The sequence below is a fragment of the Anomaloglossus baeobatrachus genome, chromosome 6 (genome assembly GCF_048569485.1).
Source record: "Anomaloglossus baeobatrachus isolate aAnoBae1 chromosome 6, aAnoBae1.hap1, whole genome shotgun sequence".
Classification (NCBI taxonomy): domain Eukaryota; kingdom Metazoa; phylum Chordata; class Amphibia; order Anura; family Aromobatidae; genus Anomaloglossus; species Anomaloglossus baeobatrachus.
This window is the reverse complement of record NC_134358.1, coordinates 131,994,924-132,022,269: the sequence shown is the minus strand read 5'-3', so window position 1 is coordinate 132,022,269 and position 27,346 is coordinate 131,994,924. Positions and strand designations below refer to the sequence as shown.

The window sequence follows — 27,346 nt, the reverse complement described above, 5'->3', positions numbered from 1 at the left end:
TTTACAAACACTCCACATTTTAGGAGGTCAAAAGTAATTGGACAAATAAACCAAACCCAAACAAAATATTTTTATTTTCAATATTTTGTTGCGAATCCTTTGGAGGCAATCACTGCCTTAAGTCTGGAACCCATGGACATCACCAAACGCTGGGTTTCCTCCTTCTTAATGCTTTGCCAGGCCTTTACAGCCGCAGCCTTCAGGTCTTGCTTGTTTGTGGGTCTTTCCGTCTTAAGTTTGGATTTGAGCAAGTGAAATGCATGCTCAATTGGGTTAAGATCTGGTGATTGACTTGGCCATTGCAGAATGTTCCACTTTTTTACACTCATGAACTCCTGGGTAGCTTTAGCTGTATGCTTGGGGTCATTGTCTATCTGTACTATGAAGCGCCGTCCGATCAACTTTGCGGCATTTGGCTGAATCTGGGCTGAAAGTATATCCCGGTACACTTCAGAATTCATCCGGCTACTCTTGTCTGCTGTTATGTCATCAATAAACACAAGTGACCCAGTGCCATTGAAAGCCATGCATGCCCATGCCATCACGTTGCCTCCACCATGTTTTACAGAGGATGTGGTGTGCCTTGGATCATGTGCCGTTCCCTTTCTTCTCCAAACTTTTTTCTTCCCATCATTCTGGTACAGGTTGATCTTTGTCTCATCTGTCCATAGAATACTTTTCCAGAACTGAGCTGGCTTCATGAGGTGTTTTTCAGCAAATTGAACTCTGGCCTGTCTATTTTTGGAATTGATGAATGGTTTGCATCTAGATGTGAACCCTTTGTATTTACTTTCATTGAGTCTTCTCTTTACTGTTGACTTAGAGACAGATACACCTACTTCACTGAGAGTGTTCTGAACTTCAGTTGATGTTGTGAACGGGTTCTTCTTCACCAAAGAAAGTATGCGGCGATCATCCACCACTGTTTTCATCCGTGGACGCCCAGGCCTTTTTGAGTTCCCAAGCTCACCAGTCAATTCCTTTTTTCTCAGAATGTACCCGACTGTTGATTTTGCTACTCCAAGCATGTCTGCTATCTCTCTGATGGATTTTTTCTTTTTTTTCAGCCTCAGGATGTTCTGCTTCACCTCAATTGAGAGTTCCTTAGACCGCATGTTGTCTGGTCACAGCAACAGCTTCCAAATGCAAAACCACACACCTGTAATCAACCCCAGACCTTTTAACTACTTCATTGATTACAGGTTAGCGAGGGAGACGCCTTCAGAGTTATTTGTAGCCCTTAGAGTCCCTTGTCCAATTACTTTTGGTCCCTTGAAAAAGAGGAGGCTATGCATTACAGAGCTAGGATTCCTAAACCCTTTCTCCGATTTGGATGTGAAAACTCTCATTGTAGCTGGGAGTGTGCACTTTCAGCCCATATTATATATATAATTGTATTTCTGAACATGTTTTTGTAAACAGCTAAAATAACAAAACTTGTGTCACTGTCCAAATATTTCTGGCCCTGACTGTATATATACATATATACACACACACACACACACACACACACACACACACACGTTTTTCCAAGAAGGGTGGTGAGACTGGAAGATTTGAGGGGTGAAGCCTGGGCGGAGTCTCAAGGGGGGCCCAAAATTTTGACAGTATGGGGCCCTGAAATTCCTAGTGGAGGCCCTGGCCTTTGGTAGAGGACAGCTGTTATATCAACTGGATGCAAATACTAGTATGTAAGGTTAGTGATTAGTGAAGCAGTTTTGCAAAATTCCACAAGATGGCGATCTAAGCAGGTGTCAACATTTAGTGTTCATTGACTATTAAATCCCATTGAAAACAATATATGCCATTCAAGAGGATGCCTTTGTATTGAAACATTAGTCAAAAAACAGTCTAAAAAAAAAAAACCCAAAAAGAAATCTGCCACATTCTGGCCAATAATTTGACAACGATCGAGTATATAAACTACTACCGACACTTTTGCATTACTCACCAGGAGCATTTTTGGGCATATACACCAAATGTGTAGTGCAATCACTGTGTGGTTGGAGAATTAGTCATATAATGACCATCAAGTAGTGTGAATATTGTCCCAGGTTGGCATTTATTATGTAATACCCCCAGTCTGTGTTGTGTCCTGCGGAACATGTCAATATTTCGTACAGCAGGGAACTGCACGGCAACACCCCCCAACATACCCTGACAGTCTGTATTTGGAGAGGACTACTGAACCTTGCACCATGGCAGAAATGTAAGAAAACCACAGCGCTAAGTGTGAAAAAAAACCCCATTGCATCCAAATTGCACATTAGTTTCCATTTTAGTCTAGACAGACGACCTCTATAAATCCAGATCTGGAGGACAAGGATGCTCATATGGATGAATAACCAGGCCCTGAGCACATACAGCCACTGATTCTTCTAACCAAGGACTGGTCTGCAAGTCCTGTAAGTTGTTAATTGGGGCTTCAATGGTAGGTGGTATATGTTAAAGTATCTTCTCACATTAATGTCAGTGTACCAGGAGGTTATCAAGCATAACTAGAGCCAGAGCATCACATTGCCTCTGGTGCCAACCTCCCTTAGTGAATCCTCATGGCATTACTACCCAGGTAACATTGCACACTCACCCTGGTGTCCACATGGCGAAAAGTAGAAGTGATTCATTTAACACGGGAAAACTTTAATTGTTCTGTGGTCCAGTTCTGATGCTAATGTTCTAATTGTGGGCTCCTTTGGCAGTGGAGCATAGGCTATCTGATCTGTCTGCAGCTGCTCAGCACCATGTGTAGTAGGATCTGATTCACTACATGTCCTTACACCTTTCTATCATAGCCATTATTAACTTTTTTTGTGTGAATACAGTATATGCTGCACTCGTTCTTCTGTGGACTTAAGGCTGCTTTGCACGCTGCGACATCGCTAGCAATTGCTAGCGTTGTCGAACGCGATAGTACCCGCCCCCGTCGTTGTACCGATATGTGGTGATCGCTGCTGCAGTGAACATTATCGCTACGGTAGCGTCACACACACATACCTGCTCTGCGACGTCGCTGGTACCGGCGAACCGCCTCCTTTCTCCGTTTAGCGTCACAGCAGCGTCACTGAACCGCCGCCCAATAGAAAAGGAGGGGAGGAGATGAGCAGCCGGAACATGCCACCCACTTCCTTCCTTCCTCCTTTTCCGGTGGACGCAGGTAAGGAGATGTTTGTCGTTCCAGCGGCGTCACACATAGCGATGTGTGCTGCCGCAGGAACGACAAACATCGCTACTGCAGCAGCAACAATATTCGAGAATAGGGGGGCATGTCACTGATGAGCGATTTTGAACGTTTTTGCGATGATTTAAAATCGCTCATAGGTGTGACACACAACGACATCGCTAAAGCGGCCGGATGTGCGTCACAAAATCTGTGACCCCAACGAGATCGCTTTAGTGATCTCGTAGCGTGTAAAGCCACCTTTAGATCAGATGGCCTAGTATTCACTCCCAACATAAATTAATGAGCCAATTGTTGGTTTTCCGATTGTCCTTCCTTCGACTATTTTTGTTAGACACCACCAGAGATCTGACTTTTTGGAGATGCACTGACCCAGGTCTTCTACCCATCACAATTAACTCTTGTCAAAGAACTGAACTGACTGTTCACTTGCTACCTTAAGGAGAATCTGTCAGCTTCCCAGGCACCCAAAACTGCCCCATGTACAGTGGGTACAGAAAGTATTCAGACCCCTTTAAATGTTTTACTCTGTTTCATTGCAGCCATTTGGTAAATTCAAAAAAGCTCATTTTTTTCTCATTAATGTACACTCTGCTCCCCATTTTGACAGAAAAAAATCCCAGAAATGTAGAAATGTTTGCAAATTTATTAAACAAGAAAAACTGAAATATCACATGCTCATAAGTATTCAGACCCTCTGCTCAGTATTGAGTAGATGCACCCTTTTGAGCTAGTACAGCCATGAGTCTTCTTGGGAATGATACAACAAGTTTTTCACACCTGGATTTGGGGATCTTCTGCCATTCTTCCTTGCAGATCCTCTCCAGTTCCGTCACGTTGGATGGTGAATGTTGGTGGACAGCCATTTTCAGGTCTCTGCAGAGATACTCAATAGGGTTTAGGTCAGGGCTCTGGCTGGGCCAGTAAAGAATGGTCACAGAGTTGTTCTGAAGCCATTCCTTTGTTATTTTAGCTGTGTGCTTAGGTTCATTGTCTTGTTGGAAGGTGAACCTTCAGCCAAGTCTGAGGTCCAGAGCACTCTAATAATAAAGCTAGAAAAGAGAAGTGCTAATAGGGTTTTACCAGATAAGCACACGGTTAATAAAAAAGTAAAAAAGAGACCTTCTGGATCTATAGACTCAATACATTAAAACCGATAGGACTAAATGAATTAACAGATCTCTTTTATTGATTTTTATTTCCCAGATTGGATGATCATCCTATTTTCAACATACATATATAGTTTTTAATAAAACATGTGTTTTTCTTCTATATACCATACTTACTCCCCCTTTCCTCATGTATTTTCAATTATTGGTCCCAAATCTTGTCATTTTCACTTTGTATGCTCATCCCCAATACGATGTGTGTTTTTCCCCATCATTGCTCGTTTTTCCCTGCTAAATACCTTGAACTTTGGTTACCTTGCAGCGCATGCGCTTTCTCTTTTTTTCCCATGCTCTCAACTCGGGTAACCTCTCCTTACCACTGCTCTATGTGGTTTCATGGCTGAGATCCAGTGCATGCGCTCACATAATTTTCCCATGCTTATGCACTAGAACAACTCTGAATTCCTTACCTTTATTTTTTCTGTGAACGAGTATTAACTTATAATTACCTCCATTCATTTTAATAAGATGTTTTTAACTTTATTAAAGAAAATAAAAATTACAATACACAATTTTTAGGACAAAACCATATCTTTATTATTTTTATTCCCGGTTTACCCAATATGTCCTTTTACACAGTATTTTTATAATTTTATATATAAAAAAATCTTTTACACATAGGGACTAAAAATGAATTTCCATACTTTTATATTTTTATATATTCTTAACTTTTTAGGATTGCATTATTTATTTATTTATTGATTTATTTATATATACATAGATTGAGAAATCCCTGGTGGTGTCAACCACTGATGGTCTTATGCCCCTTTTACAGATATACTTATCCTCCGTGGGGTTCTAGCCGCTTAAGAGGAGACACTGATTCATTCTTTCCCCTTTTTTATCTTCATAAATCTCCTCCCCTTCCCCATTTTTTCCCCTTTTAATTTTCTGAATATTTATTATTCAGTTTTAATGCAATTTAATACTGTGACCATTATATGAACATTTTACAGAGTATTGTAAAAACGCTGTATCATGCATGCAGATGTTTTTTTCTTCACCCGCCGATTTTTTTGAAAGTGTTAGGAGGCGGTTCTGTTTAGATACCATATGTATATAAGGGCTACATCTCTCTGTACATGCATTGTTGATATTCTGGTCCTGAAGAAGAGGTTCTATACCTTGAAACGCGTAGACCAATGGAATAAAAGATTGATTAACTTATCAACATCTCTTCTACATTCTTTGACGGATTGCGCGGGTTTAACCCCTCCTTCCCCTCCACTTTGAAGTCTGGACCATAGCACTCTGGAAGAGATTTTCTTCCAGGATATCTCCGTATTTGGCCGCATTCATCTTTCCTTCAATTGCAACCAGTTATCCTGTCCCTGCAGCTGAACCCCCCCCCCCATAGCATGATGGAGCCACCACCATGTTTCACAGTTAGGATTGTATTGGGCTGGTGATGAGCAGTGCCTGGTTTTCTCCACAAATACCACTTAGAATTATTATCAAAAAGTTCTATCTTCGTCTCATGAGACCAGAGGATCTTATTTCTCATAGTCTGGGAGTCCTTCATGTGTTTTTTTTTGAAAACTCTATGTGGGCTCCCATATGTCTTGCACTGAGGAGAGTCTTCCGTCTGGACACTCTGCCATAAATGCCAGACTGGTGCAGGGCTGCAGGAATAGTTGACTTTGTGGAACTTTCTCCCATCTCTGTACTGCATCTCTGGAGCTCAGCCACAGTGATCTTGGAGTTCTTCTTTACCTCTCTCACCACTGCTCTTCCCCCATGATTGCACAGTTTGGCTGTATGGCCAGGTCTAGGAAGAGTTCTGGTGGTCCCAAACGTCTCCCCTGGCTCTTTGGAATCTCTGCTGCCCTGGAATTTCTCAGTGAGTCTCTCCGGCTTCACTAATGCACTGTGGATGCCCAGGGACTCAACCAACTGCAAGGAGCCGAAGGTAACAGAGCTGAGTCCCTGCTGAGTCCCTGGAGCCTCCCTGGGCATACACAGCACTGATGAAGCCTTGGTAGATTCACTGAGAAATTCTAGGGAGGCAGAGATTTGTAGAGAGGTGACGCCACTCTTGCAATTCATGTCACTCACACCTCTATGGCCCGGATAACATGATTAGTCAAGGAAAAACAGGCCCAACGATTAGTCACCCACTCATTAGCATATCTCAAGCTCAGTTATAAAATTGATTTCATGGAGACTCAAAAGCCATAAACTACAAAAAGAGGCTTGTTGGGAAGTTCATAAGGGGTTCGAACAGTAAAGACATTGAAGCGGTTTGGGCAATTGGGAAAGTTGACTCGTTCCCTTTAAATATGCCATCCATTGATGGCTGCCATTGTCACATGATAAACAATGTTTTTTGCTGTACCTGTTTTTTAAATTTGGACTGAATGTGTAATTACAAAATAACAACATAAAGAGGAATGAATATCCTCCAAAAATTAAGCATTTACTTACAGCAAAGATGGGCAGAAGTTGTAAATTGCCCAGGCCAAAAACTAATACTCTAGCAGGATGCAGCTAATAAGCCCCCACTAAGTGGAGGCATCACAGGTACAGGAGGAGCAAATCACACACACTTCCAAAACATGGAGGGGGCGATTGCTGGATGATAAAACTGCACACTGATGGCTTGCATAGAGCACTGTTCACACATTCAGATTCACAAACACAAGCCCGCAGCCCATTAGGTGACGCCCATATTATTAGATCAGGTGGGCTGCCAAGCCGTACTCCATCTGTGCACCATACAGGGAGAGGAACGCTAATATGCAAAGCCTAACAGAAAGGGACCTGGCTGCATCCTGTACAAAAAATATGAGGTTTTATTTGGTATTATGGCCACAATACAAATATTATTAGAGAATATTAGAGTCCTGTCCCTGCATGGTGCACAGATGGAGTACGGCTTGGCAGCCTGACTGATCTAATAGTATGGGCGTCACCTAATAGGCTGCGGGATTGTGTTTGTGCATCTGCATGTGTGAACAGCGCTCTATGCAAGCCATCAATGTGCAGTTTTATCATCTAGCAATTGCCTCCTCTCTGTTTTGGAAGTGTGTGTGTGATTTGCTTCTCCTGCACCTGTGATGTCTCCACTTAGTGGGGGTTTAGCTGCATCCTGCTAGAGTATTAGTTTTTGGCCTGGGCGGTTTACAACTTCTCCCATTTAGCTGTAAGCGAATGTGTAATTTAGGCTGCTTTCATACTACGTTTTTTTAACATGCGTCCTGAACGTTTTTTAACACAAAAACGGATCCAGTGCAAATGCGTTTTCATTTCAATGCATTTGCAATGGACTCGCGTCAACATGCGTTCACCTGCGTTTGTGTGCGTTATAGTGAGGATCCAGCGACTTGCAGTTTTTTAACTTTTTTAAAAACGCTGCTTGTAGCGTTTTTGAGCTGCGTCCAAATACTGCAAATTGCTGGATCCTGACTAAACAGCATGCAAACGCATGTGAACGCTGACATGCTGATAGACAGGATCCTGCTTGGCCAGAAACCAGCCTGGCGTGATCACAGTCTCTCCTCTCTCATCTCTCTCCCTCTCTCGTTCCCCCACTCTCCCCCTCTCTCCCCCTTTCTCGCCCTCTCTTTTCTCCTCTCTCCTCCTCTCCTCTCTCTCTCTCCCTCTCTCTTCCTCTCTCTTCTCCTCCTCTCTCTCTCCCTCTCTCTCTCCCTCTCTCTTTTCCTCTCTCCTCCTCTCCTCTCTCTCTCCTCTCTCTCTCCCTCTCTCTTCTCCTCTCTCCTTCTCTCCTCTCTCTCTCTCTCTCTCTCTCTCTCTCTTCCTCTCTCTTCTCCTCCTCTCTCTCCCTCTCTCTTTTCCTCTCTCCTCCTCTCCTCTCTCTCTCCTCTCTCTCTCCCTCTCTCTTCTCCTCTCTCCTCCTCTCCTCTCTCTCTCTCCCTCTCTCTTCCTCTCTCTTCTCCTCCTCTCTCTCCCTCTCTCTTTTCCTCTCTCCTCCTCTCCTCTCTCTCTCCTCTCTCTCTCCCTCTCTCTTCTCCTCTCTCCTCCTCTCCTCTCTCTCTCCCTCTCTCTTCCTCTCTCTTCTCCTCCTCTCTCTCTCTCCCTCTCTCTCTCCCTCTCTCTTCTCCTCTCTCCTCCTCTCCTCTCTCTCTCCCTCTCTCTTCTCCTCTCTCCTTCTCTCCTCTCTTCTCCTCTCTCCTCTCCTCTCTCTCTCTCCCTCCCTCTCTCTTCTCCTCTCCCTTCTCTCCTCTCTCTCTCCTCTCTCTCTCCCTCTCTCTTCTCTCTCCCTCTCTCTTTTCCTCTCTCCTCCTCTCCTTTCTCTCTCCCTCTCTTCCTCTCTCTTCTCCTCTCTCCTCCTCTCCTCTCTCTCTCCCTCTCTCTTTCTCTCTTCTCCTCCTCTCTCTCTCCCTCTCTCTCTCCCTCTCTCTTTTCCTCTCTCCTCCTCTCCTCTCTCTCTCCCTCTCTCTTTCTCTCTTCTCCTCCTCTCTCTCTCCCTCTCTCTCTCCCTCTCTCTTTTCCTCTCTCCTCCTCTCCTCTCTCTCTCCCTCTCTCTTCTCCTCTCTCCTCCTCTCCTCTCTCTCTCCCTCTCTCTTCTCCTCTCTCCTTCTCTCCTCTCTCTCTCCCTCTCTTCTCCTCTCCCTTCTCTCCTCTCTCTCTCCTCTCTCTCTCCCTCTCTCTTCTCTCTCCCTCTCTCTTTTGCCCCCAGCTGGGTCTGAATTTCCAGTCTGTCACGTTCAGTTCCCCTCACTCCCGATCACATGACTCCAATGCCCGCCCATAAACGTCAAGTGGCAGGATCCTGTAAAATAACACATGCGTTTTTCTTTGCAAAAACAGGATCTGCTTTTGCAGGAAAAAAACGTTCATGACGCATGCTAAAAAAACATAGTGTGAAAGCAGCCTAACCCCTTGTTTTCCGGTATTTCCAGCGTTAGAAATTGTTAATGCTACCTATGGGATCTGGAAACGTTCTGGGCTCCATGGATTCAGCTAAACGTACCTGAGAGGTGTGATGGCTGACACATTGCCGGTGTTCTCAGCCTTCCATGCTGATCTACAGGAGATACAGACTGGCCTTCTTTGGCATCTTCTGAATGCTCATATTCATTGTTTGGGTGACAATCGGGGTTCGTGCTGTGTTTGGCCCTTGCTGTTTTGATTCTTCTGTCTTTTGTGTAGCTGGCATTGGAACGTTTATGTGAGGATGGATACGGAGAGCAACAGTCAGAATCTGACAGACATGTGTCCTTGGAGAATAGCCAGGAGGATTCTCTTGAATGGTAGGGGCAATGAAGAAATGATTTGCATATGTGCATGTAAAGAGGACATGCCGGCCCTTCTGACCTGCCTGCTTAGTGTCTACTTGCATCTACCATCAAAATATCAATTCTGGAACATCTTTTCTTATAACTGTGTGGGGACGTTCCTCTGTTATTCCTCCTGGAATTGTATAAAGAAATTGGCAACATTTACCAGTTCGGGGGTTGTGTCCTATCATACTCCGACATAGTCCGCCTGCCAGTGGTAACTGTGCAGTGACATACTTCTTTAGTATGGGGGGATGGTAACACCGAGTTGTGCAGAAATATTCCAAATAAAAAGGTAGAATAACGCAGAGCTCTATGAAAATTATATCACAGGTAATGCAAGAATTTACTATAACAGACGTGTTAGGAGAGCCGCGATCTGAAATCTGCATTGCTCATCACTGTATGACCGTAACGAGGCGAGGAGACAGGAAGGTGACGGTCGAGCAAAGGTTCAGCTGCGCCAGTCATTGTCTGCAGTGCTGACTGAAACCACCAAGCTCTTTACATGACCGTCTCCGTCAGTCACATGGACTTTGAGTGGCGGAGTCAAGTAAATCAAGAGATTTATCATTCTGTCAATTGTGGGAAAACCCTTTTTAAAATTTCTTTTGAAACTTTACTGAAATTGTAGACATTGTTAGGGTGGATGTTTGTTTCTTTACAATGCCAGTAGGTGGCACCTTACCCAAACAGATTCAATGCACTGACTCAAAGAATTTTTCCCACTAACAAAGTTAATTTTAATCAATAGATCTTGGAATAATAATAATTTCCACAATTGGATGTTTTTAATAAAAATGTTCCTGTGCTGCGATAATCTTATCTATGTGCTCCTGCTCTGTACTGTGTAATGGAGGTGTCTGACGGTACAGGGACATGATCTGATCATACCAGAGGTCATGTGCCGGGGAGGATGTAAAAAAGTATACAGACATTACAGCACGGGATCACAACTGATTCTTTTTGTGAGGTAAAACATTGCCCTATTTGTTTTTAAAAAATGTTTTATTTCAAAGAAATAATTATTTGCGATCTCGTGGTGTAATGCTTTTATACTTTTTTTTTAACTTTCTCCCCTGCCCAGGAGATGTGGTATCATCAGACCATGTCCCTGTACAGTTAGGATTATATATCATATTACAGTTATATATTTTTAAATATGTTATAATATAGATCAATTGAATGATAACATTGTGTTTTTTTTTCTTTATTAGTTATTCTAGATTTCATTCTCCCAGTAAGATCGTAAATGAGCTATTTAAGGAAGCAAAGGAACATGGAGCAATCCCTGTAGAAGAAGCAAGTAAAATGTCAGAGGAACTCTTTAAACCAAGGGTATGTCTATTGCTTAATGGGAATCTGTCAGCTGGTTTCTGCAACCTCATCTGACTGCAGCATTCAGATGGAAAAGAGACCCTGATTTCAGTGGTGTAACTCTTAGTGTACTGGGTGCAGCAGTTGTGACAAAGTTTCTAGATGTAGCAGAGCTCAGAAAGTTAAACCTGCCCACACCATCTTTCTGTGTACAATACTTATCGACAGTGAACTTCTTATCGCAGGAAGGGACGTGGTCCAACAACAGCTCATATACCATGCATTTTGTCCAGGCACTGATAATATAATATATAATATTTATTCATTAATATAGCGCTATTAATTCAACAGCACTTTACATACAATGGCAACACTGTCCCCATTGGGGATCACAATCTAAAGTCCCTATCAGTATGTTTGGGTTTTTTTTGAGTGTGGGAGGAAACCGGAGAACCCGGAGGAAACCCACGCAAACACGGGGAGAACATACAAACTCCTTGCAGATGGTGTCCTTGGTGGGATTTGAACCCAGGACCCCAGCGCTGGTGATAAAACTCTGATTGTATGTGTGACGCCCCTGGACTATCAGGTCGTCACAAGGTATTGCACAATCTGCCCTCCGTGCAGTATCCACCTCCTTCTTGGTTATTGGTCCCTAACTATATGGTGTTGCCTACATCAGCTAATCAAATCCTAGGTACACTCTTCACCACACCCACCAGACACACCAGTTGACGGCTTGAGTGGAATAGAGTCGCCCACCGGGGGGGTTGGAAAAGGGAGATTAGGAGTGTCAGAAGTAGAGAGTTGTGTTTTGGAAGTGAAAGAGAGAGGAGGTCAGGAGCAGGGCTCCTAGTAAGCTATCTAGGTGGTAGATGGTGGTCTGGGCCTAGAGAAGCTGGACCCCCGGTCGCAGGGGATCGGGGCATGGGGCACGGATCTGTCGAGGAGGACAGCTGGCGGCCTTGCACCTTCACCGGGCTGGGACCAAGGCACGACGGGGTACGTGGACCCTAGGTCGGGGAGTAGCTTCAGGGAACCCGACAATTTACCTGACGAGAACGGAGCCTTCAAGATCCGCTCTCCACCCGCTTCAAAATCGGGGTACTAGCGCAACGAGGGGGATAGGATTTTCCACTGAAAACGGTCCAGAAAATCCCAAGCGTGAACCCTGAGAGCAAGCTCCCACACTTAGCCATAGTGGGGAGTGGGACCCGGCAGGTTTCACACTACTGGGACCAACAGAGAAGTAAACTTAGTGCCAGGAGGCAGGTTACGGATTACCAGGCAGCACCATTGGGGACGGGGCTCGAACTAGCTCCTCTCAGCAGCAGCGGTATCCAGAACTTTGGTTTATCCAGTTGTCGGTGTCAGCTTAATGGACTGAGTGAGTACGCAAGTAACCCCTTTGCATCCAACAGAACTCCCCCACCATCACCGAGCCCCGGGGTATCCCCCCTACTCATGGAGGGTCACGACACCTGGCTGCCCCATTTCATCATCCCTACTGTAGCAGTGTAGCAGTGGTACTCCTAATTACCACATACCACGGGAGGCATCACGAACTCTACTACATCCCCCTGTAAATACCCCCTTCATTTGAGTGGCCCCACGACCCCCGGGTCCAGAGACCCTCGAGCCACCGCGGATCCGGATCCGAGCAGCTCGGCTGCTGGCACAGGGGCGGCACATATGGAAACAACAACACACAGCCCAATAAGTTACTAATTACTGAAATCTGTTTCACAGCTCCAACCTTATGCTATCCTATGCTAGGATGCTGAATCATGCAACAGGGGTGGGAATATGTGGCTCGGGTCTTGCTATCTATTCTTGCCCCTGGCTGCCTGCTGTTTTTGCCTTCCTCCCCCTGTCACCATCATACACATTAATTCCAGTGGAGGAAGACAGACAGGGGCACAAATAGATAACTAAAGCCGACCCACATATTCCCACCCCTGTTGCACCTGTCAATCAAATAGTAGTGTGCGCCGCCCCAGCAGCGGATCAAACCGCTCGGATCCGGGGGTAGTGTCCATTCGTGGCTCGAGGGTCTCCGGACCCGGGGGCTTAGGGGCCACACTCTAAATTAAAAGGGGCTTTTTACAGGGGAATTATAGTTTGTGACGCCACCCGTGGTGTGCGGTAACTGGGAGTACCGCCGTTGCCGTTGGGAGTACCCGGGGTGATGGAGTGGGGCAGTAAGGTGTCCTTACCTTCCATGGGTAGGGGTAGGCCCCGGGACTCTGAATGGTGCTACTGGGTGCCGTGAAGGGGAAATCACTCAGGTACTCACTCAGCCAATAAGCAGATGCTGACAACCGGGTAAACCAAGTCTCTGGGTGCCGCTGCCTCTCAAGAGGAGCTCATCCGGGTCCCGTCCCCTGCAGTGCTGGCTGGTGATCCGTGACCTGCCTCCTGGCACAAAGTTTAAATTCACCATAGTGGCCCAGTAGTCTGGAACTTGCTGGGCCCCAGTCCCCACTGTGGCTAAGTGTGGGAGGCTGCTCTCAGAGCTCACGCTTGGGATTTCAGTGGGCTGCTTGTATGGAAGGCCCTATCCCCCTCGTTGCGCTAGTGCCCCGATTCTGGAGCTAGTGGGAACAGACCATAAAGGCTCCGCTCTCCGCAGGTTAATTGCTGGGTTGCCTGAAGCTTCTCCTCGACTTAGGGTCCGTTTACCCTGTCGTGCCTTCGGTCCCGGACCGGTGATAGGACCAGGCTGCTGATTGTTCTCTTTAACAGGTCCAGGCACCTTGCCTCAATCCCCTGCGACCAGGGGTCCGACTCCTCTAGGTCCAGACCACTGTCTGCAACCTAGGTAGCTTCTCCTGGGAGACACTACTCCCAACCTCCTCCACTTCACTCCACTCTCAACTCAACTGACACTCATCACCTTCCCTCTCAGACCCCTAGGTGGGCGACCCTATTCCACTCAAGACACCCACTGGTGTGTCTGGTGGTTGTGGTGCAGGGTGTCTCTAGGATTTGATTTGCTGTTGGAGGCAGCACTGTAAGATGGGGACCCAGAACCATGAGGGATTTGAATACTGCACTAAAGAGAAAGGTCATGCAGTACCCTATGACGACCTGATAGTCTAGGAGCGTCACAAGTGCATTGCTGGACCTTTACTTGCACTTACTTCTGAAATAAAGCATGCAATCTCTGAACAAAAGGTATGGTTACATTCGGCATCCTAGTGCCAGTATAGCACTGGCTTTACTTTATATATGAAAATCCTGCTGGTTGGTTCCCTTTAAAATTTCAACACCAAGAAGAAAAAGTCATGGTGAAATGGTACAATCATTTCTACAAATTGTCCCAACATCATCAGGCTACATATTGCACGTGTTATTGTGAGCAGCCGAAGTGTCGTTAACATGCTACCATTGACTGCAGTGCCTCTGAACTTGCCTCCCATTGAGCACATAGAGGACATCATTGGTCTGCAATTGTAAAAGGAGCTGCCAACTGCGGATCTTGATGATTTGTTTGGCAGGACATTCTTCAGACAACCATTAATAACCTTATTGATAGCAGCCAAGGTGTATAAGTGTACGGATTTCTTCATCTGGATCTCAAACTTTATACTGAATAATTTGAGATGTTATGAAAATTTTGTTTTTATTTTTATTTAACCCCTTCTTGACATCCGCCGAATATGTACGGCACAAGAAGTAGAAAGCGGGTGTACGGAGTGGACTCATGAGATGAGCACACCCCATACTTGGCAGGTGATGGCTGCGTGTTACAGCCAGGACCTGCCTCTAACAATCACAGGTGGAGCAGAGCTCTGCATGCAGTCGTTAACTTGTTAAATCCAGCTGTCAAACTCTGTGACAGCAGGATTTAATACACGCCAGCACGGGGGTGGAGGGGGGGCATTCTGAGTGTGCATCAGTACGTCTGTGTCTTGATAACGGGTTGTTGATTGGTTGCTATAACAGCCAGGGATCTGCTGAAGACTTTCGTGCTCGAGGCTTCAAAGGAGACTGTTAATATTACTATATACAGCAATGCTGTGGCATTGCTGTATATAGCACAAGCAATTGGATAATCATAGCTTCAAATTCCCTAAGGGGATTATTATGAACAGTAAAAACTAAAAAAAAAAAACAGTTTTAAAAATCTAAAAAACATAAAAGTTCAAATCATCCTCCTTTTGCCCCATTAAAAATACTAAAAATAAAGATAATAAAAATTGTTAAAAATTCATATAAGTGGTATCAGCACTTTGAAAACAGTCTCTAGCAAAATATGAAAATAATGAACCCGATCACTAAACAATGTAAACAAAAAAAATTCAAGAACTCCAAAATTAAAGGTTTTGTTTGGTCGTGGCAATACCAGAAAAAATGCTGTAACCAATTATCAAAACATCATATCTATCCCAATATGCTATCTATAAAAACATTGTCTTGCCCCGCAAAAAATAAGCCATTGCACAGCTCTATCACCCTAAAATTGAAAATGTTACGGGTCTTGGAATATGGCAACACAACATCCCCAATTTTTTTTCACCACTAAAATTAATTAAAAAATTGGACATGTTTGGTATCACCGTAACCATACTGAGGAGGAGAATCTTTACTTCAAATCATAAAAACATGTGTTGAGGCGGGTATAGTCATATACCCAGGCTGGGTGCGAGTGTGCACGAGCCCTTATTGACTGGGCCTTGTGCTCCATCAGAACGACAAGGTAATCACCAAAAATCCTGTAGTGGAAATTACCATCTAATTCCACCAGGGGGTTGTCCCAAATTTCACTTTTAGAGAAATGTATTAAATGGCATCCATCAGCTTCACCGCTCTATCCACTATATCTTTATTTTAGCAGGTATGTAAGGGACGTGATTTTGTAACACTAATGTATATTCCAGGTTCGTTACCATTATGAAGCACCACCTGCTTATACAGTAAGTACAGGCTCCGTCACTGACTGCAAAGTCCTTTACATGACAGCTGATGGAGGGACATGTCACCACATAGAGAGGTTGTTTCTCAGTTGACGGAGGCTGAAGGACAGGGCTGGTCACTTACTACTCAATTAATAGCCATGCAGAGGAGTGTGCAGTCTGTAAAGAAGGCTGGACTAAAAAAATAAATATTTTGCAGGAATCCGTTTTTTCCCCATAGATTTGAATTGATGATGGATTGCGACGGATGGCCTTGCGTTGCATCCGCCGTGCGACGGATCAGTCGTGGAATGACCGTCGGGCGGTATGAACACACAATGTAACTTTTTTGGAGCGGCAAAAAAACGCACTCCGCAGAATTACGCCACAATCCGTCAAAAGCTATAATAGCTGTCTATGGTGCTGGATTCGGCCGTAACCCGTCACACAGTGCTGGATTCCGTCATGCTCTACTGAGCATGCCCAGCATGTTTGGCACACCCATTGGGCTGTCCCAAACACAAACGGATCACGACGGATCCGTCAAAAAACAAACGCACAGTGGATGTAACGGATGCAACGGATCAGTTTTTTCACAGGATTCCTGTGAACGGAATCCTGTGAAATAACACATCCGTTGCGTCAGTTGACATCTAAAAAACGATGGATCTGTTGTTGCGTCGCAACGATGGACCTGACAGATTTAAAACAACGGAAGTGTGAATGTAGCCTAAGCTGCACTTCACAAAGGAGAAATGCTACAAAATCATTACCCCAACACATTTGTCAAGATAAGGACAAAATCCACTGCCCCTTTAAATTCTTGTACAGTGCCTACAAGTAGTATTCAACCCCCTGCAGATTTAGCAGGTTTGATAAGATGCAAATAAGTTAGAGCCTGCAAACTTCAAACAAGAGCAGGATTTATTAACAGATGCATAAATCTTACAAACCAACAAGTTATGTTGCTCAGTTAAATTTTAATAAATTTTCAACATAAAAGTGTGGGTCAATTATTATTCAACCCCTAGATTTAATATTTTGTGGAATAACCCTTGTTTGCAATTACAGCTAATAATCGTCTTTTATAAGACCTGATCAGGCCGGCACAGGTCTCTGGAGTTATCTTGGCCCACTCCTCCATGCAGATCTTCTCCAAGTTATCTAGGTTCTTTGGGTGTCTCATGTGGACTTTAATCTTGAGCTCCTTCCACAAGTTTTCAATTGGGTTAAGGTCAGGAGACTGACTAGGCCACTGCAACACCTTGATTTTTCCCCCCTTGAACCAGGCCTTGGTTTTCTTGGCTGTGTGCTTTGGATCGTTGTCTTGTTGGAAGATGAAATGATAACCCATCTTAAGATCCTTGATGGAGGAGCGGAGGTTCTTGGCCAAAATCTCCAGTAGGCCGTGTTATCCATCTTCCCATGGATGCGGACCAGATGGCCAGGCCCCTTCCCCACAGCATGATGCTGCCACCACCATGCTTGACTGTAGGGATGGTATTCTTGGGGTCGTATGCAGTGCCATCCAGTCTCCAAACGTCACGTGTGTGGTTGGCACCAAAGATCTCGATCTTGGTCTCATCAGACCAGAGAACCTTGAACCAGTCTGTCTCAGAGTCCTCCAAGTGATCATGAGCAAACTGTAGACGAGCCTTGACATGACGCTTTGAAAGTAAAGGTACCTTACGGGCTCGTCTGGAACGGAGACCATTGCGGTGGAGTACGTTACTTATGGTATTGACTGAAACTAATGTCCCCACTGCCATGAGATCTTCCCTGAGCTCCTTCCTTGTTGTCCTTGGGTTAGCCTTGACTCTTCGGACAAGCCTGGCCTCGGCACGGGTGGAAACTTTCAAAGGCTGTCCAGGCCGTGGAAGGCTAACAGTAGTTCCATAAGGCTTCCACTTCCGGATGTTGCTCCCAACAGTGGAGACAGGTAGGCCCAACTCCTTGGAAAGGGTTTTGTACCCCTTGCCAGCCTTGTGACCCTCCATGATCTTGTCTCTGATGGCCTTGGAATGCTCCTTTGTCTTTCCCATGTTGACCAAGTATGAGTGCTGTTCACAAGTTTGGGGAGGGTCTTAATTAGTCAGAAAAGGCTGGAAAAAGAGATAATTAATCCAAACATGTGAAGCTCATTGTTCTTTGTGCCTGAAATACTTCTTAATACTTTAGGGGAACCAAACAGAATTCTGGTGGTTTGAGGGGTTGAATAATAAATGACCCTTTGAATAAAAAAAAAAAAAAAAAGAAATAACATTCTTTTCTTTGTCGCTCCATTGGGAGACCCAGACAATTGACAATTGGGGTGTATAGCTTCTGCCTCCGGAGGCCACACAAAGTATTACACTTAAAAGTGTAAACCCCTCCCCTCTGCCTATACACCCCCCCGTGCATCACGGGCTCCTCAGTTTTTTGCTTTGTGTTGAAGGAGGCAGACACATGCACGCAAGCTCCACAATTTAGTCAGCAGCAGCTGCTGACTATATCGGATGGAAGAAAAGAGGGCCCATAACAGGGCCCCCGGCATGCTCCCTTCTCACCCCACTCTGGTCGGCGGTGCTGTTAAGGTCGAGGTACCCATTGCGGGTACAAAGGCTGGAGCCACATGCTGTTTTCCTTCCCCATCCCTTAGGGGCTCTGGGTGAAGTGGGATCCTAACCGGTCACCATGCACTGGGACCGGGCTCCCTCCGCAGCCCCTGGGGGAATCTGCTGGACAGGAGCCGGGTATCATCAGGGACAGGGCCCTGCTACTCTGAGGTACTCTGTGTCCCCTTGGGGACGGCGCATAGAGCGCCTGTGTAATGGACGCTACAGCAGCTGCTGGGTGTGTTTGTGCGCCGGGACTACCGCGCTGACCGCGCTTGTTTGCCGGCCGCGCTTATAACTTTAGTCCTCGGCTTTTGCGGCCTAGTACCGCATAATCCCGCCCCCGGGCCTGCCAGTCAGGGGTAAGGGCGGGACGCTGCACTGGACGTCAGCGCTGAGGGCTGGAGCATACTTAGTATCCTCCTCCCCCCTCACTGAGCACCGTGGGGCACCAGATTCCCGCACTTTCTGAGGCACGCCCACGGCTCCCTCCTCCTCTCAGAACGCTGGCAGCCATTCCTATCAGCACTTCTGACGCTGGAGAACTTCAGAGGGGACACAACACCAAGCTCCACAGCTCTGGGAGGCCCAGGCAGGGAATCTGGTGGTCACACAACCGCTGAGGGCGGTCGGTAAGCCGCACCTGTTACTAGGTGCTGGCCCCCCTGGGTGCCGTAGTGTATATTTATATGCTTATATTGTATACATTTACTCTGTACGGCCGCACTATTTGCTTTTGGCTATATACCCTCACTGATTGCTCTAAGAGGAGACAACAGCATGTCGTCCGCAAAAAGCAAGGGTGCCAAGGCACAGGCCTATTTTGCAACCTGTACCTCATGTGCGGCTATGCTACCTGCAGGTTCCACCTACCCTCATTGTGTGCAATGCTCGGCCCCTGTGACACTCACTCAGCCGGAGCCTCAGCCACCGGTGGGACCCTCGGCCCAGGTGGAACCACCTGTTGCCACTGTCCAGGTGACAGGGACAGAGTTTGCAGCATTCGCTGACAAACTTTCTGAGTCTATGGATAGATGGTCTGCTAAGATACTAGAAGCTTTGCAGTCCAGACCGGTAACACAGGCCCCGGGCACTGTTGAATCATTGCTCTCAGACCCCCCTCGGTCGGCGCAGCAAAGTGCTCCTGGGGCGACTCATAGGTCCCATGGTGAGGACTCCGACACGGACCGCAGTCCCAGACCGGCTAAGCGGGCTCGCTGGGAACTTCCCTTGACTTCATCACACTGCTCAGGGTCACAGCATGAGGACTCTCTGGAGGATGAAGCGGAGGTGGCAGATCAGGGCTCTGATCCTGACGCCGCTCTCAACCTTGATACACCTGAAGGGGACGCCATAGTAAACGACCTTATAGCGTCCATCAATCAGGTGTTAGAACTTTCTCCTCCAGCTCCTCCGATTGAGGAGTCAGCTTCTCAGCAGGAGAAATTCCAATTTAGGTTTCCCAAACGTACACGGAGTGCGTTTCTTGATCACTCCAACTTCAGAGATACAGTCCAGAAACACCGAGCTTTTCCGGATAAGCGCTTTACTAAGCGTCTTAATGACACACGTTATCCCTTCCCCCCCTGACGTAGTCAAGGGTTGGGCTCAGTGTCCCAAGGTGGATCCTCCAGTTTCTAGACTGGCGGCTAGATCCATAGTTGCGGTGGCAGATGGCTCATCACTCAAGGATGCCACTGAAAGGCAGATAGAGCTCCTGATGAAATCCATCTATGAAGCCATAGGCGCGTCCTTTGCTCCGGCATTCGCAGCCGTATGGGCACTCCAAGCTATCTCAGCTTGTTAGTCTGAGATTAATGCAGTCACACGTGCCGCTACTCCGCAGGTTGTGTCCTTAACCTCTCAGGCGTCGGCGTTTGCGTCCTACGCCATGAATGCTGTCCTGGACTCTGCGAGCCGTACGGCGGTAGCTTCCGCCAATTCAGTGGCAGTCCGCAGGGCCATGTGGCTACGTGAATGGAAGGCAGACTCTGCTTCCAAAAAGTTCTTGACCGGTTTGCCATTTTCTGGCGACCGCCTGTTTGGCGAGCAATTGGATGAAATCATTAAACAATCCAAGGGAAAGGACTCGTCCTTACCCCAGTCCAAACCAAACAGACCTCAGCAACGGAAGATACAACCGAGGTTTCGGTCCTTTCGGCCCTCAGCCAGGTCTCAATTCTCCTCGTCCAACAGGCCACAGAAGGGTCAGAGGAACTCTGATTCATGGCGGTCTAAGTCACGTCCTAAAAAGACCTCCGGAGGAACCGCTACCAAGGCGGCCTCCTCATGACTTTCGGTCTCCCCAAACCGCATCCTCGGTCGGTGGCAGGCTCTCCCGCTTTTGCGACGCCTGGTTGCCACATGTCCAAGACCGATGGGTGAGAGACATTCTGTCTCACGGTTACAGGATAGAGTTCAGCTCTCGTCCTCCGACTCGTTTCTTCAGAACATCTCCGCCCCCCGAGCGAGCCGAGGCTCTTCTTCAGGCGGTGAGCACTCTGAAGGCAGAAGGAGTGGTGATCCCTGTCCCCCTTCAGCAATGGGGCCACGGTTTTTACTCCAACTTGTTTGTGGTGCCAAAAAAGGACGGATCTTTCCATCCCGTTCTGGACCTCAAACTGCTCAACAGACACGTGAAAACCAGGCGGTTCCGGATGGAATCTCTCCGCTCCGTCATCGCCTCGATGTCCCAAGGAGACTTCCTAGCATCAATCGACATCAGGGATGCTTATCTCCACGTGCCGATTGCACCAGAGCATCAGCGCTTCCTGCGTTTCGCCATCGGGGACGAACAGCTTCAGTTCGTGGCACTGCCTTTCGGCCTGGCGACAGCCCCACGGGTCTTCACCAAGGTCATGGCAACAGTGGTAGCAGTCCTACACTCTCAGGGACACTGGGTGATCCCTTACTTAGACGATCTTCTTGTCAAGGCCCCCTCTCGGGTGGCATGCCAACACAGCCTGAACATTGCTCTGGAGACTCTCCAGACATTCGGGTGGATCATCAATTTCCCAAAGTCAAAATTGACACCGACCCAATCGCTGACATATCTTGGGATGGAGTTTCATACTCTCTCAGCGATAGTGAAACTTCCGCTGGACAAACAGCGTTCACTACGGACAGGGGTGCAATCTCTCCTTGGAGCCCAGTCGCACCCCTTGAGGCGCCTCATGCACTTCCTAGGGAAGATGGTGGCAGCAATGGAGGCAGTTCCATTTGCGCAGTTTCATCTGCGTCCACTTCAATGGGACATTCTCCGCAAATGGGACAGGAAGTCGACGTCCCTCGACAGGAACGTCTCCCTTTCTCGGGCAGCCAAGGCCTCCCTTCAGTGGTGGCTTCTCCCTACTTCTTTGTCGAAGGGGAAATCATTCCTGCCCCCATCCTGGGCTGTGGTCACGACGGACGCGAGTCTGTCAGGGTGGGGAGCGGTCTTCCTCCACCACAGGGCTCAGGGTACCTGGACTCAGCCAGAGTCCTCCCTTCAGATCAATGTTCTGGAGATAAGGGCAGTGTATCTAGCCCTAAAAGCGTTCCAGCCGTGGCTGGAAGGCAGGCAGATCCGAATTCAGTCGGACAACGCCACGGCGGTGGCATACATCAACCACCAAGGAGGCACACGCAGTCGGCAAGCCTTCCAGGAAGTGCGGCGGATTCTGCTGTGGGTGGAAGCCACAGCCTCCACCATCTCCGCAGTTCACATCCCGGGCGTAGAAAACTGGGAAGCAGACTTTCTCAGTCGCCAGGGCATGGACGCAGGGGAATGGTCCCTTCACCCGGACGTGTTTCAAGAGATCTGTTGCCGCTGGGGGAAGCCGGACGTTGACCTAATGGCGTCCCGGCACAACAACAAGGTCCCGGCATTCATGGCACGGTCTCAAGATCACAGAGCTCTGGCGGCAGACGCCTTAGTTAGGATTGGTCGCAGTTTCGACTGCCTTATGTCTTTCCTCCTCTGGCACTGCTGCCCAGAGTGTTACGCAAGATCAGGTCCGACTGCCGCCGCGCCATCCTCGTCGCCCCAGACTGGCCGAGGAAGTCGTGGTACCCGGATCTGTGGCATCTCACGGTGGGTCAACCGTGGGCACTACCAGACCGACCAGACTTGCTGTCTCAAGGGCCATTTTTCCATCTGAATTCTGCGGCCCTCAACCTGACTGTGTGGCCATTGAGTCCTGGATCCTAGCGTCTTCAGGGTTATCTCAAGAGGTCATTGCCACTATGAGACAGGCCAGGAAACCAACGTCCGCCAAGATCTACCACAGGACGTGGAGGATCTTCTTATCCTGGTGCTCTGATCAGGGTTTTACTCCCTGGCCATTTGCCTTGCCCACTTTTCTATCCTTCCTTCAATCCGGAATGGAAAAGGGTTTGTCTCTCGGCTCTCTTAAGGGACAAGTCTCGGCGCTCTCTGTGTTTTTTCAAAAGCATCTAGCCAGGCTTCCGCAGGTACGCACGTTCCTGCAGGGGGTTTGCCACATAGTCCCTCCTTACAAGCGTCCGCTAGAACCCTGGGATCTGAACAGGGTGCTAACGGCCCTTCAGAAACCACCTTTCGAGCCAATGAGGGATATTTCTCTTTCACGCCTTTCGCAGAAGGTGGTCTTCCTAGTGGCAGTCACATCACTTCGGAGAGTATCTGAGCTAGCTGCACTGTCATGCAAAGCCCCCTTCCTGGTGTTTCACCAGGACAAGGTGGTTCTGCGTCCGGTTCCGGAATTTCTCCCTAAGGTGGTATCCCCTTTTCATCTCAATCAGGATATCTCCTTACCTTCTTTTTGCCCTCATCCAGTTCACCAATGTGAAAAGGATTTGCACTTGTTAGATCTTGTGAGAGCACTCAGAATCTACATTTCTCGTACGGCGCCCCTGCGCCGCTCGGACGCGCTCTTTGTCCTTGTCGCTGGCCAGCGTAAAGGGTCGCAGGCTTCCAAGTCAACCTTGGCTCGGTGGATCAAGGAACCAATTCTTGAAGCCTACCGTTCTTCTGGGCTTCCGGTTCCTTCAGGGCTGAAAGCCCATTCTACCAGAGCCGTGGGTGCGTCCTGGGCATTGCGGCACCAGGCTACGGCTCAGCAGGTGTGTCAGGCGGCTACCTGGTCGAGTCTGCACACTTTCACGAAACACTATCAGGTGCATACCTACGCTTCGGCAGATGCCAGCCTAGGTAGGCGAGTCCTTCAGGCGGCGGTGGCCCACCTGTAGGAAGGGGCCGTTTTACGGCTCTTTTACCGAGGTATTCTTTTACCCACCCAGGGACTGCTTTTGGACGTCCCAATTGTCTGGGTCTCCCAATGGAGCGACAAAGAAGAAGGGAATTTTGTTTACTTACCGTAAATTCCTTTTCTTCTAGCTCCAATTGGGAGACCCAGCACCCGCCCCTGTTCCCTTCGGGCTGTTGTTCTTTTGTGTACACATGTTGTTCATGTTGAATTGTTCTTGGTTCATGGTTTTCAGTTCTCCGAACATCTTTCGGATTGAATTTACCTTAGACCAATTTATAAGTTTCCTCCTTCTGCTTTTGCACCAAAACTGAGGAGCCCGTGATGCACGGGGGGGTGTATAGGCAGAGGGGAGGGGTTTACACTTTTAAGTGTAATACTTTGTGTGGCCTCCGGAGGCAGAAGCTATACACCCCAATTGTCAATTGTCTGGGTCTCCCAATTGGAGCTAGAAGAAAAGGAATTTACGGTAAGTAAACAAAATTCCCTTCTTTTGCTGCAGTGCATTTCACACTTCCAGGCTGATCTACAGTCCAAATGTCACAATGCCAAGTTAATTCCGAATGTGTAAACCTGCTAAATCTGCAGGGGGTTGAATACTACTTGTAGGCACTGTATGTAGTGTTTCTGCAGTTTTCATCATTCTGCAGGCATGTTTTGTATAGCATCTCCTTTACATTATTCATGTTATATTTTTTGTGTTGATGACATACCACATGTTATAGGGGTCATACAGAACCACAGGATAGGCCATTATTGTCAGATCAGTGGTGGTCCATCTCACGGACCAGTCAGCTGATCTTCCCTTTCAGCACGCACAGCTCTGTAGGTTTCTTAGCAATGAAAATGGAATACCAGCTCACGTGTTAAAGTGCTCCGGATCAACACCGAAGAATGAGTCCAATCCAAAAATATGATCCAGCACTATAAATGGCTCATTTTGTCAGAACCTTAATAGTTATGTACAAAGAGAGTACAGAAAAAAGTCATATTTGCAGTTGACCTTTTAATCGTAAGGTTATGATCAGGTTATGATTAAGAGACAACACATGTAAATGCATAACCCACAAATGTGCCCTTTTTTTGGTACATAATTCTTAATGTTCTAATAAAATTAGGCTTTTCTAATGCTGGATCATCTTTTTGGATTATGTTTCTTAGTGGCTGTACTGTACTGAAATTCAGTCTTGGTACTTCTGCAGTATGAGGCCCACAGTATCGGGTGCACCTGATAGATAGTTGCCACAACTGCTTGCTAAAAATACCATGACAGGCATACTAGGGTTTGTACTCGTAGAATGAAGTTATTACTGGAAGACAAAGGTGTATGAATGGTTGTTGTCTTTTTTTTCTAGTCTTTTTCCGGTGGTGGTTACATTCTGGGTGATTCATCAATAAGACAATCTGAATACATTCATGGGGATGAGCTCTTTCCTGGAGGACCTGATGTAAGTGGTTTCATCTTATGATTTTAAAACACTATTTTAAAAGACTATACAAAGTGAAGAACCCCTTTACGACAAGTTAAAGCTTTTAACTGCAGAGAACATGAATATTATGTCCTGGCAGTATGCACTTTTGTTATGATTTTAAGATCAAGTTGAGGGTTATGATTTAGCTGACATTTTAAAGACATGGTTTTAAAAAGCGTAGCATCTGAGTAGGAAAGAGTAGGTTTGTAAGTAAGTGCACTGTAAGGGGTACTTTGCACACTACAACATCGCAGCTGCGATCTCGGTGGGGTCAAATCGAAAGTGACGCACATCCGGTGTCGCTGTTGATATCGTAGTGTGCAAATCCTTTGTGATACGATTAAAGAGTGCAAAAGCGTCGTAATTGTATCATCAGTGTAGTGTCCGGCATTTTCATAATTTACCTGCAGCGACGGTACGATGTTGTTCCTCGTTCCCTACGGCAGCACACATCGCTATGTGTGAAGCCGCAGGAGCGAGGGACATCAGCTTACCTGCGTCACCGCGGCTCACGCCCGCTATGTGGAAGGAAGGAGGTGGGCGGAATGTTTACGTCCCGCTCATCTCCGCCCCTCCGCTTCTATTGGCCGCCTTCAGTGTGACGTCGCTGTTACGCCGCACGACCCGCCCCCTTAGGAAGGAGGCTGTTCGCCGGCCAGAGCGACGTCGCAGGGCAGGTGAGTGCATGTGAAGCTGCCGTAGCGATAATGTTCGGTACGGCAGCAATCACAAGATATCGCAGCTGCGTCAGGGGCAGGTACTATCACGTTCGGCATCGCTAGCATCGGCTAGCGATGTTGCAGCGTGCAAAGTACCCCTAAGGCCTAAGGCAAAACATCGCATTCCACTCAGACCAATTCTAGCCTGTGTGACAGCGCACATGAGTAATTATTTTCTCAGCCCCAATCGGACCGAGAAAACAATCGCAGCATGCTGCGATTGTAATGCGAGACTCTTTAGGACCTGTCACACATAGAGATAAATCTGCGGCAGATCTGTGGTTGCAGTGAAATTGTGGACAATCAGTGCCAGGTTTGTGGCTGTGTACAAATGGAACAATATGTCCATGATTTCACTGCAACCACAGATCTGCCAAAGATTTATCTCTGTGTGTGACGGGGCCTTTTCTCTCGCACCCATTCAAGTGTATGGGGCGAGAGGAAAATCGCACTGCACTCGCGGTACACCGGTGTACCGCGCGTGCAGAGCGAGAATCGCAATAGCTGGCTACAGAGGAGAGAGGGAGATAAATCCCTCCCCTCCGCAGCACTGGTCCGCCCCTCATCAGAGCCAGCCCGCTCCCCGCAGCTGAGGTCCGCTCGCACAGTCGGACCTCAGTCGCAGGGATACTCGCATGACACTCGGCTCTGCTATACTGCCAGCGTGAGCCGAGTGTCATGCTAAGATCACACTAGTGCCCCGTGTGGCCCCGTCCTAATCTTCATCCCATTCCTTAAACAATATTCGAGTGTGTTCTCTCATAGCAACATAAATATTATTATTTATTATTATAGCGCCATTTATTCCTTGGCGCTTTACATGTGAAAAAGGGGAAGACATACATAGACAAGTATAATAATCATGAACAATACAAGGCATAGACTGGTACAGGAGGAGAGAGGACCCTGCCCGCGAGGGCTCATAGTCTACAGGGGATGGGCGAAGATACAGTAGGTGAGAGTAAAGCTGGTCGTGGAGCGGTATAGTGGACTGAGGGGAGATTGCAGGTTGTATTCTTATCGGAAGAGGTGGGTCTTCAGGTTCCTTTTGAAGGTATGGGAGAGGCAAGGGAGAAATCTTGTATGCGATTGTGGGAAGAGGAGATAAGGGAGCAGGAGAGAAGGAGACCTGGTGAAGATTGGAGGTTGTGTGCAGGTAGGTACACGGAGACTAGGTCACAGATGTATGGAGGAGACAGGTTGTGGATGGCTTTCTATGTCATGGTTAGTATTTTGAACTGGTCAATGGGAAGCCAGTGAAGAGATTGGCAGAGAAGAGAGGCCAGGGAATAGCGGGGGGACAGGTGGATTAGTCGGGCAGCAGAGCGTAAGATAGATTGGAGTGTTAGAAGGGAGGGGAGAGCAGGAGGTTGCAATAGTCGAGCCGGGAGATAATAAGGGCATGGACTAGTGTTTTTGCAGATTCTTGGTCAAGGAATGTACGGATCTTTTTTTTCCAAACTTTACATCTTATATCTGCCTTACTCCCTTGTACTTAATCAGGACATATGTGTCACTGAGGTTATGTGCCCAC

At 47.2% G+C, this 27,346-nt stretch overlaps 1 protein-coding gene across 3 annotated transcripts in view; it reads left to right on the top strand.

The window, feature by feature from the left end:
- UBXN2B (UBX domain protein 2B) overlaps positions 1–27,346 on the top strand; it is a 101,736-nt gene that overhangs the window by 13,934 nt on the left and 60,456 nt on the right. For 2 of the 3 annotated variants that reach the window (XR_012754676.1, XM_075353252.1), the window contains exons 2-4: positions 9,460–9,560; positions 10,805–10,925; positions 24,977–25,069. Coding sequence is in view for 2 of the 3 variants with exons in the window: in XM_075353252.1 (XP_075209367.1) it covers positions 9,460–9,560; positions 10,805–10,925; positions 24,977–25,069 (315 nt within the window). In the remaining variant the exon portion in view is untranslated. The remainder of the gene's footprint in view (positions 1–9,459; positions 9,561–10,804; positions 10,926–24,976; positions 25,070–27,346) is intronic. The other variant, XM_075353253.1, reaches the window with a different exon arrangement.